Here is a 15,720-nt window from a genome sequence, read left to right as displayed (position 1 = left end):
GCTTAAGTACCTTTTCTATGTTACCTTATTTGGTCTCTACACCTGCTCTGCCCTATAAAATGTGTTTGATGCTAATATTACCCCCTTTCATGGAACAGAAATTAAGGTCTAGAGAGGATGACTAACTTCTTAACTTTAATTTTACCGAAGTCACAAAGCTAATTAGTGACAAAATCAAGATATGAATATAGGGCATCTGATTCCATAGTTCATAGTCTTAATTGCAATTCTAAATCACTGCTCAAACGGAAGTGGTTTGGAAACTTGGGGTAATCTACTAGAGTCAGGTACATTTTTTTAAACTTGTATTTGAGGAATGCTACAAACGTGTGTTTGATCCAGATATTTTTCTTGTGGTTCCTTTGATTTGGGAGTTCTATAGACTTGGTAGAATGTGTTACTTACAGTCATATGGAAACTATGGTTAAATCAGAAAAAAGTTTTGTTGAAATGGCAGGAATTATTATTCAGAATTATTTCATTTATTTTAATGCCCTTTAAATCTTAATCACACATACCATCTTGATGTTGTGTAAAGCTATCTTTAGATGCTACCTTAAGCCATGTGCATTCAGTTTTTAGCTCTCCAAAAATTGGTATCATGCCTTTTCCATTTTATACATATTCCCAGATATTTTATAAGCAATTATGGAATATTGCTAGAAATTGTATTGAATCAGATGGATAATGTTGCCACATCTCTTTTTGATGCCTTTGGCCACCAGTGTAGTATGAAATTTCATGATGATAATTTCAAAGAGGTTTTACTCTTTAATTCAGAAATCATTATACCTATTTTAATTTGAAAGAATTTCTGTGGATTGAGTAGACATAAACAATTGCCAGGGGCAATATTATAGTCCTCACTAATAATAACATTTCTAGGAATTTTGAAGCCATGGTTAGGAAAAAAAAAAATTGGGGGGAAATTGTGAATACATGCAGTAATATGTTTTCTTAACAATATTTACATATTCAATCTAAAGTTACCTTGTTATTCTATACAGGAACATCTTGATCTCGTAATAAAAAGCATTATTTGAAATTATAATCTCATCAGTGTTTAGCAGTGGTTATAATCTGATTTCTGCATCTAAACTACTTTAAAAACAGTCTAGAGGAAGAAAGTTTTTAAGAAACCACGTCAACGTTTTCTCTTATACCTCGAGTCATATTTACAAATTTTATTAACACAGCCCTCAGTACAGTCTTATGTATATAAAATTTAAAATACTACAGATTTTCTTCTAATAATAATTGCACCTACCAAGGTTACCTTAGAGTACTTTTGATTTCTATTATAAATCCTGCCATAAGTTGCTGGTCTTTAAGCAATCTTGCCTTTGTTAATTTTTACCACGTTGTGAGAAGTGGGCATAATTTGAAGCAATATATATTTGTTTTCTATATATTACATCCTCCATATTGTTAAACAGGCAATACACACACACACACATACACACCCCACATACATACACACACAATTTCAAGAAAAGGATAGAAAGAAGTAAAAAAATAAACTCCAGACCCAATGGTTGTTACTTCCAGCATATAGATCTCTGTCCTATCAATCTTATTTTCAAAACTCATCTTCAGTATATTTTGATCTTACCATCTTCATGAATTTCTATTTTATGCAAACTAAAAGTTTGCCTATAGTGAAACAAATTCCTTTACATTTTAGTTTCTCTCTTCATTGGGAATGAGTATTATGAAGACAGAAATTCTATTTCTGGCAGCTTTGGAAGTACATTTCCAGCTCTGGGGCATATCCATGCTGGCTGTTTGGTGACCCAGAACAGATGTGGTCCAGTGCTATCACCAGAAATATTCTCTCTTTGAATATTAGAAATAAGAGGTTGAATATTCTAAACAAGAGGTTTAGAAACAACAGCTCAACCTGGCAAATTTGTTCTGATTTTACATTAATCTTCCTTATTAACAGAAATGAACCTAAATTTTCTAAAACAGTTTTTATATTTTTTATCTGGATCATCTGGTAAGGCCATTGGGCCCTGGAAAGCCTGACAAAGGTGTACTCACTAATTCATGTATAGGGATGGCTGAAAAAGTTATTTTGAGAATTATTTGGGGAATTCTGCAGTTGAATCCAGATGACAGCTTTGTCAACTACAGTGCTCAGAGGACCTTGGAAAAATTAAAACCCTTGAATATAGCTGCTTATTTAAAAGCTTCCTTTTGTTTCTCTACTCATGAAACAAGTAATGATTCTACCCACAGAGTTTTACCCTTGTGTGTTTTTAAGCCATTGCATTCTTTTGTTTTTTTACTAAGAAGTTTTGGCATGCAAAGCAAGTGATACTGTATTTGCACTGAACTTTGAAGGATTATCTACCTCAAGAGCCTTTCATTTTTGTTAGGGAAATGGACCTGTGTACACCTAATTACGATGCAAGACAAAGGAAACGTTCAGATGCAGGAAGAACAGGGGCTGTATTTTAGCTGCGGCATCCAAAGTTGTGCTCCATGCACTAAACCAGGAAGGACAAACAGATGGAGTTGGAAAAAACAGTTTTCGGTTGCAAGAACGTCCTGAATAAATGATTTATTCATTTGAGCTCTTTAGGATAGCGGCAACAGAAATTAAATTCAAGCCAACCCAACTTTTAGAAATAACGGAAAACAGTTTACTGGCTGGTGTAACTGCACAAGCCAGAGGCAGAGACGTCTGCACAGCCAGATGCACGCGCTCGAATGACGTCTTCAGATAGCTGCCTCTCTCCATCTCTCAACTGTGCTGTTCTCTTTGGTGACTTCATTGGCACACAGGTTTGACTCCTCTTCATTTTGAGGCAAGCCTGCACTCAGGCCTACTTACAAAGTTTTCATTCCTAAATGAAAGGAAGCTTCTCCTTCCTAAGAGTTCTGACAAATGTGCTGTGATTGGCTTTGCTTGGTCACGTGCCATCTGTGTCATCACAGAGATTAGCCTGGGTGGGTGGATAGATCAGCCTGATCTCTGAAGCTCCATCTAACCAACAGGACTGAGAGTGGGGGAGAGGAGGCTGTCTAAATGTATCTTCCCCCTACCCACAGGGGAAGCATAGCAAGACCTTGTGATAGAATAAGGAAAGTAAAGATGGATTCTTTTTTGACTCACCTCTCTCTCCTTTAGAGAATGCTGTGAAGTAAAGGTAAATAATTAGAGTAGGACCAGTGTTACTCTCCATCACAGCCCTTCCTGATCCTCTGCTTCTCTGAACTCTTACAGCACCTGTGAACTCCACTAAGCAATGTAACATTGAATCACATACTGCTTTATGATCTATAGAGGGGCTGTGTATTTATTAGTCAGGCTTCTCCAGAAAAGCACAATCAATAGGGTGGGTGGGTGGGTGTGTGTGTCTGTGTGTCTGTGTGTGTGTGTGTGTCTGCGTGTATAGACAGATACATAGATAACATAGATAATGATTTTTTATATGTAATTGCCTCACATAATAATGGAGGTTGGCAAGTCCAAAATCTGCAGGTGGGCTGACAGGCTGCAGACCCAGGAGAGCTGAACATTCCAGTTTAAGTCCAAAGGCAGTCTTCTGTAGAATAGGAAAGAGCCACATTGCAAATGAAGTCCAAAAGCAGTCCGAAAGAGAATTCTCTCTTGCTGGGGAGAGCCAGTCTTCTTGTTCTTCAAGCCTTCACCTGATTGGATAAGGCCCACCCACACTATGGACAGCAATCTGCTTTACTCAAAGCCCACCAATTTAAGTATTAATCTCATCCAAATATACTCTCACAGAAATACCTAGAACAATGTTTGTACCAAATATCTCGGTACTCTATGGCCCAGTCAAGTTGACACATAAAATTAACCATCGCAAGTTGTTTTTATATTTATCCTTATTTTATTTGATCCTATTTTCTGGAAATTTTTTCTCTGGAAATATTCTATTGCTTGTTTTGCTACTGCAAAGAAATGTTGTGATTTTTTTCCCACTAAAAAGGACATTTGTATCAGTTGATTCTAATTATAGTTCTTTTTAGAAAAGGGGTTTTCTTTTTATTTTAATTAACAAAGTTAAATTTTAAACAAATATTTTTGCCAGTAGTCAATACTTGCAAAATAATTTTGGCCCTTTCAAAATTACTAATATTATCTGAAACCAAATACTGTGGTGAGGCAAGTGGTTATTTTTTTTTTTTAATTTTTTTTTTCAACGTTTATTTATTTTTGGGACAGAGAGAGACAGAGCATGAACGGGGGAGGGGCAGAGAGAGAGGGAGACACAGAATCGGAAACAGGCTCCAGGCTCTGAGCCATCAGCCCAGAGCCCGACGCGGGGCTCAAACTCACGGACCGCGAGATCGTGACCTGGCTGAAGCCGGACGCTTAACCGACTGCGCCACCCAGGCGCCCCGGCAAGTGGTTATTTTTAAAGAAACCCATTTAATTGTTCTGCTTAGCCCATCTATTGTTTAGACAAAAGGTTGTTATGCAAAACTCAGTATACAAAGATGAAAATTTTTCTTTTTAAAAATTTTTTTTTAACGTTTATTTATTTTTGAGACAGAGAGAGACAGAGCATGAACGGGGGAGGGTCAGAGAGAGGGAGACACAGAATCTGAAACAGGCTCCAGGCTCTGAGCTGTCAGCACAGAGCCCGACGCGGGGCTCGAACTCACGGACCGCGAGATCGTGACCTGAGCCGAATTCGGCTGCTTAACCGACTGAGCCACCCAGGCGCCCCAAGATGGAAATTTTTCAAAAATAAACATTCATAAATCTAGAAAAAATTCTCAGTTAAGATTGTTTAAATAGCAATATTCAATAATGTGTTTAAAATATATGAATATTTAATATTCGTGAACTTATCTGCTAGCAGGCAGTACAGGCCTTTAGATAGATTACAAACTAGATTGGAGTTACTATAACTTCTAGGAGGACATCAGGACAGAGTACATAAGTTTTCAGATTTCTCTAAGAATCTTCATATCCACATTTGTTTTTACAGTTGCAGATAAAAGCTATTGTTTCAGTGCATCTTAAATGCAAATTCAGTGCCTGTCAGTTATACGAGAGGCACTTCCTCTTATTCCTCCAGATCCCAGTTATTCTTTGCTGTTATCATCCAAGTTGTTTATTGGAGATGTGGACATACACTGGTACCACACAGAAATATACTATTCGCAGCTATTGGGCTAAGTGAGAGTTAGAAACATCAGAATTAAGATAGGGTTATTATTGTTGTTGGTTATCAAGTAAGTATCTTTCAAATCCTGTGTGTGTGTGTTTTTTCTTAATGGCTGTTTAATTTCGCAATATTACATAGTTTTGTAATTTATTATGATGTCATGTAGAGATGAAAGGAGAGTAAAAGCTGTAGGGAGAATAAAAAGGTAGTAACAGGTAAAGGAGAAGAGGGAAGGAAGAAAAAAAATGAAAATAACCTAAGCAGACAAAGTTGGGTCCTGCCTGCTTTGGCTAGTAGATCACCACTAACTGGATCAGATGAGGTTCACTGTTGTTTTGTTTGGTGGGTTGGTTTTTTGTTTGTTTTAAAACGTTTATTTATTGTTGAGAGAGAGAGAGAGAGAGAGAGTGCGCGCATGAGTAGGGAGAGGCAGAAAAAGAGGGAGACGGGATCCGAAGCAAGCTCTGCACTATCAGCATACAGAGCCCATGTGGGGATCGAACACACAAACCGTGAGATTATGACCTGAGCCGAAGTCTGTCCCTTAACCGACTGAGCCACCCAGGCACCCCAAGCTTCAGTGTTTTGTCCTGTATTATGGATATTTCTTACAGAGTGCAGATGTAAATAGATGCCAGCATTTGATTACAATCACAGCTCCGATCTGTAGACATCCTTCGACAGAGTCATCAACATCTTTATAGCAACTAAAATCATTCTGGATACAGATAGTCATTTATCCTGCCCAGACCAAGAAGCTCTACATGGAGAACTCAGTTCTAGGAATCCAAGCAATTATTCACATTCACCATACAGCAACACCTCAGCGACCTGGAGCTCAGTCTCTTAGGTTCTTTCAAAACAGAAACCTAATCCCTCAGGAGGTGGTCTGGGTTAGTTTTTTCTTCATTAATTCCACAATATTTACAAAGCTCCTGCTATAAGTAGGGCACTGTGCTAAGTACTAAGGATAGAACAATGAGCATATCCCCTCAGTCTCAGTCAGAAATCTCACCCAACGTTTACGGTTCGTCTCTACTGTGACCATCCCTGAGGACTCCCCATGAAGCCCACCACCCTTGAACTCATACTTTGACTTACCAACGCATCTTACATTGGATCCTCCCCATCAGAGGATAAGCTCACAGGCAAGCCCTGTTTTTAGACTTCCTTTGTACCTCGTACAGTTCGCCTGAGACACTAAACAAGTATTTGTTGAACTAATTAATGAAATACCTGTCACCAGGCACCAAACTGCAATCTGTACTACTCTCAAAGGCTTTCCAGAGCATGCTTCTCCCATAGATACTTTTTTTTTTTTTTTACAAGTTTGGTTGCCTGGCTCTGCAAATTAGCCTCTAATTAGCCTCTGCAAATGAGCAGTGCATGACTGGAAGTGGGGAAAGGTTTTCAGTGAGACATTCTTCATAATGTGAGGCTGGAAAATTCAAAGCTGCATTACCATGGTAACCCTATTTTCATAATGATTCACTACGAAAAAGTTAAACGATATTTTCTACTGTTTGTTTAAGGTAGTAGAGAATTGTACAACAAAAGTAAGGTGCTTAGAAAGGGGCAAGCATTGCTTATCTGTAAAAATCACTTGTGTAGATCTGTAGCATTATACAATGCTCTCCATTGGCGAGAAGAGATTGAGCAATTAGCCAGTATGTTTATGTGCATATTTTTGCCAGGATAATGTGCATTTCTGTCATTCCACTTTAAAGAGTTGCAGTCACCTTAAGAAAATAATCTTATATGGATGGTTTCAGTGATCTTCCAAGAAACCTATCACATAATTCAGTAAGAAATTTAAGGAAAGGAAAGAGACAAAAACAAAACACATGAAAAATAAATATCCCCATAAAGCCCAGATCTTCTATAATGGCTGCTTTAAGGTATGGTGGGAATTATTTCCAATTCAACTATTTCTAGTCCTCTCACCTGTTAAAGTAGGAAGTCTTTAGGAAAAAGCTTTTAAATTAAAATTTTGTAAAACAGACTGTTTTTTGAATACTGTGCAAGTAGTTTCATAAGAAAGAAAATTACAGTATTGTTTATAAACAATTTACAGTGCTGAGTTGCTATTTTTTTATTGTTTAAGTTGCATTAGATTTCACAAAAGCTATTTGGAAAAAAAATTGCAATAGGAAGGCCTGTCCATTGTATTTTTCAGAAGAAAGCTGGTTTTCACAATATTATTCACATTTTGTAAACAGCATCAATGAACCTGCACATAAAAGGTTAAATGTTTGCAGACCATTCTTTTTTGCCTCAAAGATCAGAGACAAATTACTATTTTTATTTTACATTCCCTTGATGAGGATAATGATAAACAGCTGTCACTTCAGTGCTTGGACTGCAAAGAATCCTATTGCAATCCTATAATTTAAACAAAGAAAAAAGCCATAGTCATACTCAGTATACATACAGAAAAGAGCACAACAGAGAATTTGATTAGAACTGGGTCAGGGAAGAAGGAGTATTTGCTGTCTGAAATTACTCAGCTAGAGGAGAAAGGCCATGTATGTACATTTTCCCCATTTATCTTAGACGTATTAGAGAGGGTAAGTGTTTCTTCTTTCTTTCTAAACTCAGGAAAGAAATTCAATTTGCGTTGTGAATTTCGTGACTCCCATCATGTCCGTGGTATTATCAGAGAAGTTCAGGTTTGCATGTGACCGCATGTTTTTCCAAAAGCAAAAGAGAATTTCAAATTGTTTTGTGGGTTTTCTGGAATACTTCTCTCTCTCTCTCTTTTTTTTTCCGTGTTGAGAATTAAACCATTCAGTGTTCTCCATTCACTCCGACACTTTCCCTTATTAAGTGCATCTGGTTTGAAAAAGTGAAAGTGAACGTCTTGCGCATATTTTGATGTGCAAAGAGTAAAGTAAAGCTAAATGTTAAAAAAAAAGTGTGAAATGGGAAAATTCAGTGTTTCTATATCAAAGTATGGATGATGATATAACTTTCTTAGTGTTTCATATTTCTGCAGGTTCTTCTAAAAATACTACTTATTCTACTTTCCTCTTTTGTTTCAATAATTTGGTTTTTTATAAATATCACTACTTCACTGACACCTTTTTTCCTAGAAACCCTTTTTTACATTTATAATTTTATCTATGAAACTAAGTTGATGTACTATGGATGTTTCACTGTTTCATAATACTTCTTGATTTTTTTTATACTTAAGGAAAAAAAAGAAATTTGTTAAAATTGAATGCCTCTGACATTTATTGAACAAATTTCAGCTCTCAGAGACTCAGCATGCTCTTCTATAGGTTGACAATAACAATGGCCCCTCCCTCCTAAGGTAGCAGTGTGGGTCTTCTATATAAAGTGCTTAGCATAGTACCTAGAACACAGCAAGTGCTCAATAAATGTTCTTGGGAGAGGTGGAATATTGAGGCTAGAATGTCATCACCTCTGACTGTTAAATACCATAACAAAATCCCAGTATATTTCAGATCAGAAGAGAGACAAACTGAATTGTATTTTATCCATTATAGAGGTTTGTATTGTTTTATATAAAAGGTATTTTCCTCACAAGGCTGTTGGTCATCTGTTCTCATATATATATATATATATATATATATCTCATATATATTTATATATAATTATATATATTTATATAATATATAATTATAGTATATATTATATATACAACATATATTATATATTATATTATAATTATATTTTTTTCATAATCATTTTATCATTCCCACTGTTATCAAGTCATAATGGATCCCAGCTCATCACCCTGGGGTTTCTCTGGTCTCCAATTCCTCTGACACATGGGCAGGCACACTTAGATACCCTGAAATGCACCAGAGCAGCCTCCTTGGTTTTGGTGAACCCTTTTGCAGTTGTTAACTCCTCATCCCATGCATCAGGCTCTGTGCCGGGTGCTGAGAAGAGAAAGATGAATAAGACCCCAGAGCCCAGTAGGGGGAGGAGCATAAAACTAGGCTGGATATTAAATAGTAAAAGTGAATACAAGACACAGAGGAAGCACAGAGCAGGGGAGTGTTGGGGGTCTGGGGGCCATCAGGAGCTTGTCCGGAAGAGGTGATGATGGAGCAAGGCTCTGAAAGATGAAAGTTCTTCACAGGTGGGAGGGAGGGTTCCAGGCAAAGGGGACTAGCTTGCAGAACACATGGAGGTGTAAAAAAAAAATACATTTTCCATTTTTATATTGCTTGAATTGAAAATGTTTTATGCTCAAATTTTTCACCTTGAATTTTCATAATGTATGTTGAGAGTCCAGCAGCTCTCTAACTCTATTCCATGAATATTGAGAAAAGAAAGAAAGAAGCTGACATTCGTTGAGGCCCTTGGCTAGGTCATCTCATATGTGTTATCTCATTTAGCTTCCACAAGTTTTCCAGGGATGTGGGTCCCCATTTTAAAGACAGGGAAGAAGCCAGGTTTTAATTACATCAAGTAACTGAAGTGTGACCACACAACCTGTACACAACAGAGCTTGAATTTGAACCTACAGTTTTCACTTTCACATACAATATCCTTAACATGACATTGCAGTTACCACTGACTCTGACAGTTTGAGCTCAGCATGGAGCACATTTGCAGTGGTTTTTATACCCTAGAAAGAAGTTTGGGAACATGACTGTTTTTTCACTGCCATGGCTAACCTTCCCTCTATCAGCCCTCTATCACTTTATGGCCTTTTTTTGCCTATTTATCCCAGATCCTATTGTGCTTATATATCGCAAATTAATAATAAAAATAACTACATAAGACTTGATTTAGTTCTTTCTTTCATTGATCAAAAACCATTTAAAACAACTGTCCATTTTGAAACTTCCTCTTCCTTGTTGTAGTAGAGTCAGATGCCTCAGAAATGTCCTCAAACTATCACCCAGAAGCATGGGGTCATACTCTCAGGACTGGAAAAATGACTGTTGTGTTTTAGACTGAGTACATTATTTTAATAATTTTTAAAAGTACTGGATATTTCTGAGCCAGAGAAGCCTATATAAATGATTAGAACCAATTTCTATCTTTGTTATTGTTGACTTTGTGGTATACAAATATGCCTTTCACACATGCTTATTGATTCAAAAGTAAAGTTTGTCATTTATACATCCATTTAAGCCATTTAGCACAGTGCTTTGCCTAGAACTGATTGGATGATTGAAAACCTGGCAGATCAAAGTATGTACATTTCCAAAGAAAAGTACTTCGTGTCTACAATGGAAGCAATAAATTATCCCCCCCCTTTTTTTTGCATTTGTAATTAAATCTTTCCAAATGTTAGAAAGTACCCAGACCACTAACAGTATTTGTATCATGTTCTGGGGCTTAGATGCTCCAACCTGACTTGAAATGGAGACCATTTGTTCTAAATTGATTTCAATGCCAAGCCAATAGGTCAGCCCTTAATGATGAAGATGCCATTTCAGCCCAGCCTCTGGTGGATAAGCCAAAATTAATTAACTCAAGTCCCATAGTATAGAAAACAGATGCTTCTCTCATGTTGCACAAGTAAATTCTTTGTGTATAGATGTGTTCTGTTTTATTCAAAGAATAACAAGTTGGAAGTTAAAATTGTAAGTTTTCCACAATGGAGCCAGCCTTTAGTAGTGATGACAGAAGCATGAATTTACAGAATAAATTCCAGCAAGTGCATGGAAAAATGAATTATTCTCTATATCTCTTACTTTGGCCCCGGGCCAGGCTTAGGAGATTTACTTTTAAAACCTGGGCCGATCCAAATGCTGATCCATCCCAGAACAGACCTAGGAGTTCCAGAACAACACCAAGGTTATTTCTAATCTATTGAATCCCTAAGAGACCGCTCCCAGAGGTTTACATCCGCATCATTCACTTGGATTCAGTTCTTTGGCCAGCTTGCAAATGGCTTAAGATTAGATTGTTCTCTAGAGGTATGTTGTTAGGTGCACTGTTTATCTGGTTATTCATCTCAGTATTCACTCAGAACTAGAATAGTTGCTTTTCCTAGGCTGTGGCTCGCCGAAAGTAGAATAATAACTTCCTGGTTCTGATCTTTTTTCGGAATTAATGGGTATGTTTAAGATAAAGATGTTACCATCTAGTAATATAACTCCAAATATAGTCATCAGAAGTTGATCATCTGATAATGTATGGTATTTTTTTCTTCTGAACGAATGTGAAACAATCCATGTTTTCTTTCCTTTCTGTTAGACTGAAAATGATGATAATGGCCAGGCAGAAAACTTTTCCATGGACCCACAGTTGGAGAGGCAAGTGGAGACCATTCGCAACCTCGTAGACTCCTACATGTCTATCATCAACAAATGTATCCGAGATCTAATTCCAAAAACAATAATGCACCTTATGATCAACAATGTAAGTGACTATAAACTGTCTCATTTTAACTTCTAACCTATCTTAGTATGGAAACTGCTCATAGTCTCATCAGTTTCTTTATGCTGTTTTCTGGATGGTTGAAATACCTATTACCCAGGTTCATCATTTTCTATTACAATTGGTTAAGTGACTAACCAGAGAAAGAGGATTCAGGAAAGCAAACATGAAACTTCTAGCCACAGTGCTGTGGTATTTCCTACTGCCTATCTCTTGAAAAGTATGCACTTGCTCACAATAAAGCAGAGCAAGAATACTGTAGCTATAGTCGGGGCGTAAGTTAATTGCAAAGGCAACAATAAAACCAGATGCCCCGGCTCCTAGATTTTGAGATTAAAGGCAAAAGATATTTATTTTTTTCTACACACATAGACATAAAATATATTAACATGGTTATTTTTTCACCTTCTAAAAGCTATGGAATGCTATTTTAACCTGGGAAATGGCTTTTTGCCCTATCCCCTTGGATTAAAAGTCAGTCAACTTTTCTAAAGTAATGATGATATTGCCACAGATCTTAAAGTGCCTGCTACACTAGCCCTCAATCGATCTGTATCATGTAGAATCTCTCCTTTTTCATGGTTATTTTTATAGTAGTCAGGATATGATACTTAAATTATGGTCTAGTTTGGTTCTCTGGGTAGCTAGTTTATTAAAGTACAAGTTATATCCCAAGTTATTTGAGAAATTATCTTTTAGATAAGATAGGCTGTAATGGGGTGCCTTATAACAGGCTTTTCTGACTCTTGAAAAGGAGATACCAGCATTTTTAGTTCTAGCAATCTTCTAGGGGCACCTTTTTATTTAAATCAATGATATATTATGAGCATTTGCTTGTAACAAATAAAAATTAGCTGGCAAAGGTACTAAAAAGAACCCCTTGCTAGAACTTAGGAGAAACCTGTATTCTAAGCCTGGCTCTGCCACAAACTCTGTTGACCTAAAGACAAATCAGTTAACTTCTTTGCATCTAGGTCCTCCATATGTAAAACACTAATCATAGAAAAAGTACCCGGCTTAGGGATTTATTCCAGAAGATAATATATATGGAAATACGATGAAAAATATACTTGTAAGAAAGCAGTGTGGCTGGCTGCCTATATAAGAACTATAAAAAGCCTTTATCCATATTTCAGGATTTATTTCAAAATTGTGTTTGTAAATATGACCTTCTGTTGTTGTTCATGGTCTATTCATTCCTTGAATAAAGGTTTCCTTGAAGAAACCCCTTGAAGGAAACCCTTCTTGAAGAAACCCTAAGCACCCATGGTTTTTACCTAACTCCATTCCCAGACACATTTTTGCATATTCAACCAAGGTTAGTAGGATACTTGGAAGTATCAGCAGTAGGTAAGCAATATATTGGAAATTTGCAAACTATGAATTGTATTCTTAAGCTTAGTCAGCAGCCTACTGTGTGACCTGAAGCAAATTATTTGGGCCCTCTGAAGTCAGTCACTTCTAAAATTACGGTAAGAACAAGGAGCTGCCTCACTGTATTGTCAGAGAACATAATAAATGCAACTATATGCCATTTTGAAAAATATAAAGTACTAAACAAATAGTCTGTGTATTTTTAAAATTACCCTCTTAACTTTGCTTAAATGAGTTCAGGTTGTTTTGCCGTGGTGTATCCAGGCACTTGCTTATTTAAACATTTTCCTGATTAAGTATCATTTATCTTTTCACAATTTTATCGTAAGTCATTAGTGCTGCCATCAGTTCAAACACTAGGTTGCTCTGCGCTATATTAAATCATCAGCACAGGAAATAGCACTTCCTGTCTAGAGCTGTAAGGAGTAGCCTGACACTAATTAGTTAAAAGGAGGAAAAAAAAAAAAATGACTCTCTCACAAATCCATCCTACTTTCACCTTCTCAAGAAGCACACACACACATACACAAAGAAACGTGGGAGTAATTGCCCTCACCCCTCACCGGTGTGCTTGTTGGCTTTAATGAAATGGCTAAACCCCCACCTCCAGGGCATAATCCATGGAGGCAGAGCTCTTGGAACTGTCTTGAGAGAGACCTTGCAGAATGATGAGAATGAAGACTTCAATTCTGACCTGATCGGCACGGTCAGACCTTGACATGGAGGTTAATAGGAATGTGGAGAAAACGGAAACATCATGTAATGCCAGATTCTTACGAAATTATGGTTATCTTTCTTTGAAATTTAACTTTTTGTAGCTGTCAGAAAATAGTTTTACGTATCTCAGATGACCACTTTTCCTTGAGTATTATTTTATCTGTGTTTTTACTGTGTATATAAGAATATATAGTTTTTTATATATTTGATCATTATCTATGTAAAAATGTAAAAAAATGGCTCTTTTTAAGTGCCATATTCTCATAGCATCTTTTTGTGCAGAATGTCTGAGCCCTTTTTGTTCATTCTGGAAGTGTTCTATTGAGTACAGGGAAGAGAAACATGGTGGACGCCCAGCCCCGTGTCATGCACATGTGTTGATTTTTTATTCACTTTAAGGTGCAGAGGTCTTCAAGGTAGAGAATTAATCATAGAATCACAGCTAGAAAACAAATACCTTGACTGCTCATTCTAAATTCCATTCACTTAACCCTGCTGTTTCTGGAAATGGCTTTGGGTAGACGCTCCAGAACCGATAAATGCCTGAAACGGGGTCCTCTGCCTGTGGACAGTCACCATGGAAGGTGGTGCTGTGGCCTTTCCTCTTTGAAATGCGAATGGCTGCTCTGCCTTCTGAAAAAGAATATGTTTCAGCCAACTTTTATAAAGTTCAGAATTTGGTGGGCAGTTTCCTTTGAAAGTTTACATTAAGTGTTCTGCCACTCAAGTCTCCATATGGAATTATTTAAGAAGTTTAAAGCCAGCAATAAATGCCTTGCCTCAGACATACTGTAAGCCTTTGTCTATTGAAGGGCAGCAGCTGTTTCATTGCTTAAGCATACTAGGTAACAGCGGCACAAAGAAATAGCACGTTTATGACAGCCGGTCCTTCTGGTCAGGCTACAGTTGAAGCAGCAGACTTTTGTTCAGGACACACATTAACACCCCATGGCAAGCACAGTTTGATGGCCTCTCCTCCGCTGCTCACTCCACCGGAAGATTCGCCATCAGAAAATCAAGAAAGGGGATCCAGCTTGATTGTAAAAGTGTGACTGGCAAAGTGGTCCACAATTCTGTGTTGGGACCCATAGGACAGCCACCCACTGGGTACCCATTATTTTGCCCAGATTATAAATGAAGAAACTGAGCCTCCGAGAGGTTAAGTGACTTTCCCAGGGTCACACAGCTGGGGCTGGCAGGGTCAAGATGAAAATCCAGATCCTCCCATTTGCAGTCTGAGGGTCTGTCCCTTTTAACGTCCGTTAATGCATATGGCGAGGTTAGGAAAACTAAATACAGCTCAACCTTCTCAAACTAGGGGACTCCTATCCCCACAGCACATACCTGGTGTATCTTCCCAGAAGGTTCATTTACTCTAAGATTTCATTAGGGGTTGTTTGAATATGAGAAGCAATGTTTTACATCTTAACTAGAAATTCAAGCAAACCCAGATAATACAAAATAGAACATAAAGTTTTTATGAAACTTTTTAAGAACCAAATATGAAGCCTAGAGGCGTTTCACACTTGGAGTGTGTGCTGCTCCTGGACCCCCGGAGATCCACATCCACTCTCCTTGGCCATTGGCACTTTGCTGGAAAATTAGTAACACGTGCCCTAGTTTCAGAACTCACTGTAACTTTCGTGTGTATGAAGTAGAGTGTTATTTCAAATGTTCATTATTTGAGGTGAAAGTACACCTTAAATACCAGGACACTGAGTTTGTTTCCGCGGGTCAAGAACTCAGCATCCTGCTCAAGAAACAGATCGGGACCACGGTCCAGAAGCCCCCCTCGTGTTTCCCCTCCCCCCCACCTCCATTACATCCCCCCCCCCCCCCAAGGGTAACTCTCCTGATTTTTTACAGCATAGGGTGCTGCCTGTTCTCGAACTATGGAATCATATATAGTGCGTGCTTGTTGGTGTCTAACTTCTTCTGCTTGACGTTATGTTTGTGAGTCAAAGGATGTTGCTTTTTAAAGAAGGGAAACGTCATTGGTCTCTAGCAGAACTAAATCCCTGAGAAATGGAAAGGAAGCTAAAGCAGACGTGAAAGAACTGTGAGAGCTCAAAAAATCACAAGCTTGTCACCAAGCCCTTATCCCAAAGTA

The 15,720-nt window shown here is 37.7% G+C and overlaps 1 protein-coding gene across 7 annotated transcripts in view; it reads left to right on the top strand.

Moving 5' to 3' along the window:
- The window catches only part of DNM3 (dynamin 3), a 570,520-nt gene that overhangs the window by 519,588 nt on the left and 35,212 nt on the right, over nt 1-15,720 (top strand). For all 7 annotated transcript variants that reach the window (XM_086693434.1, XM_086693431.1, XM_086693435.1 and 4 more), the window contains one exon: nt 11,337-11,501. In XM_086693434.1, coding sequence (XP_086549560.1) covers nt 11,337-11,501 — 165 coding nt within the window. The remainder of the gene's footprint in view (nt 1-11,336; nt 11,502-15,720) is intronic.

Source organism: Puma concolor, chromosome E4 (assembly GCF_028749965.1).
Source record: "Puma concolor isolate L17-30 chromosome E4, mPumCon1.1.hap2, whole genome shotgun sequence".
Classification (NCBI taxonomy): domain Eukaryota; kingdom Metazoa; phylum Chordata; class Mammalia; order Carnivora; family Felidae; genus Puma; species Puma concolor.
Note: the sequence above shows the minus strand (reverse complement) of the source record. Positions and strands in the feature narration are given on the sequence as shown.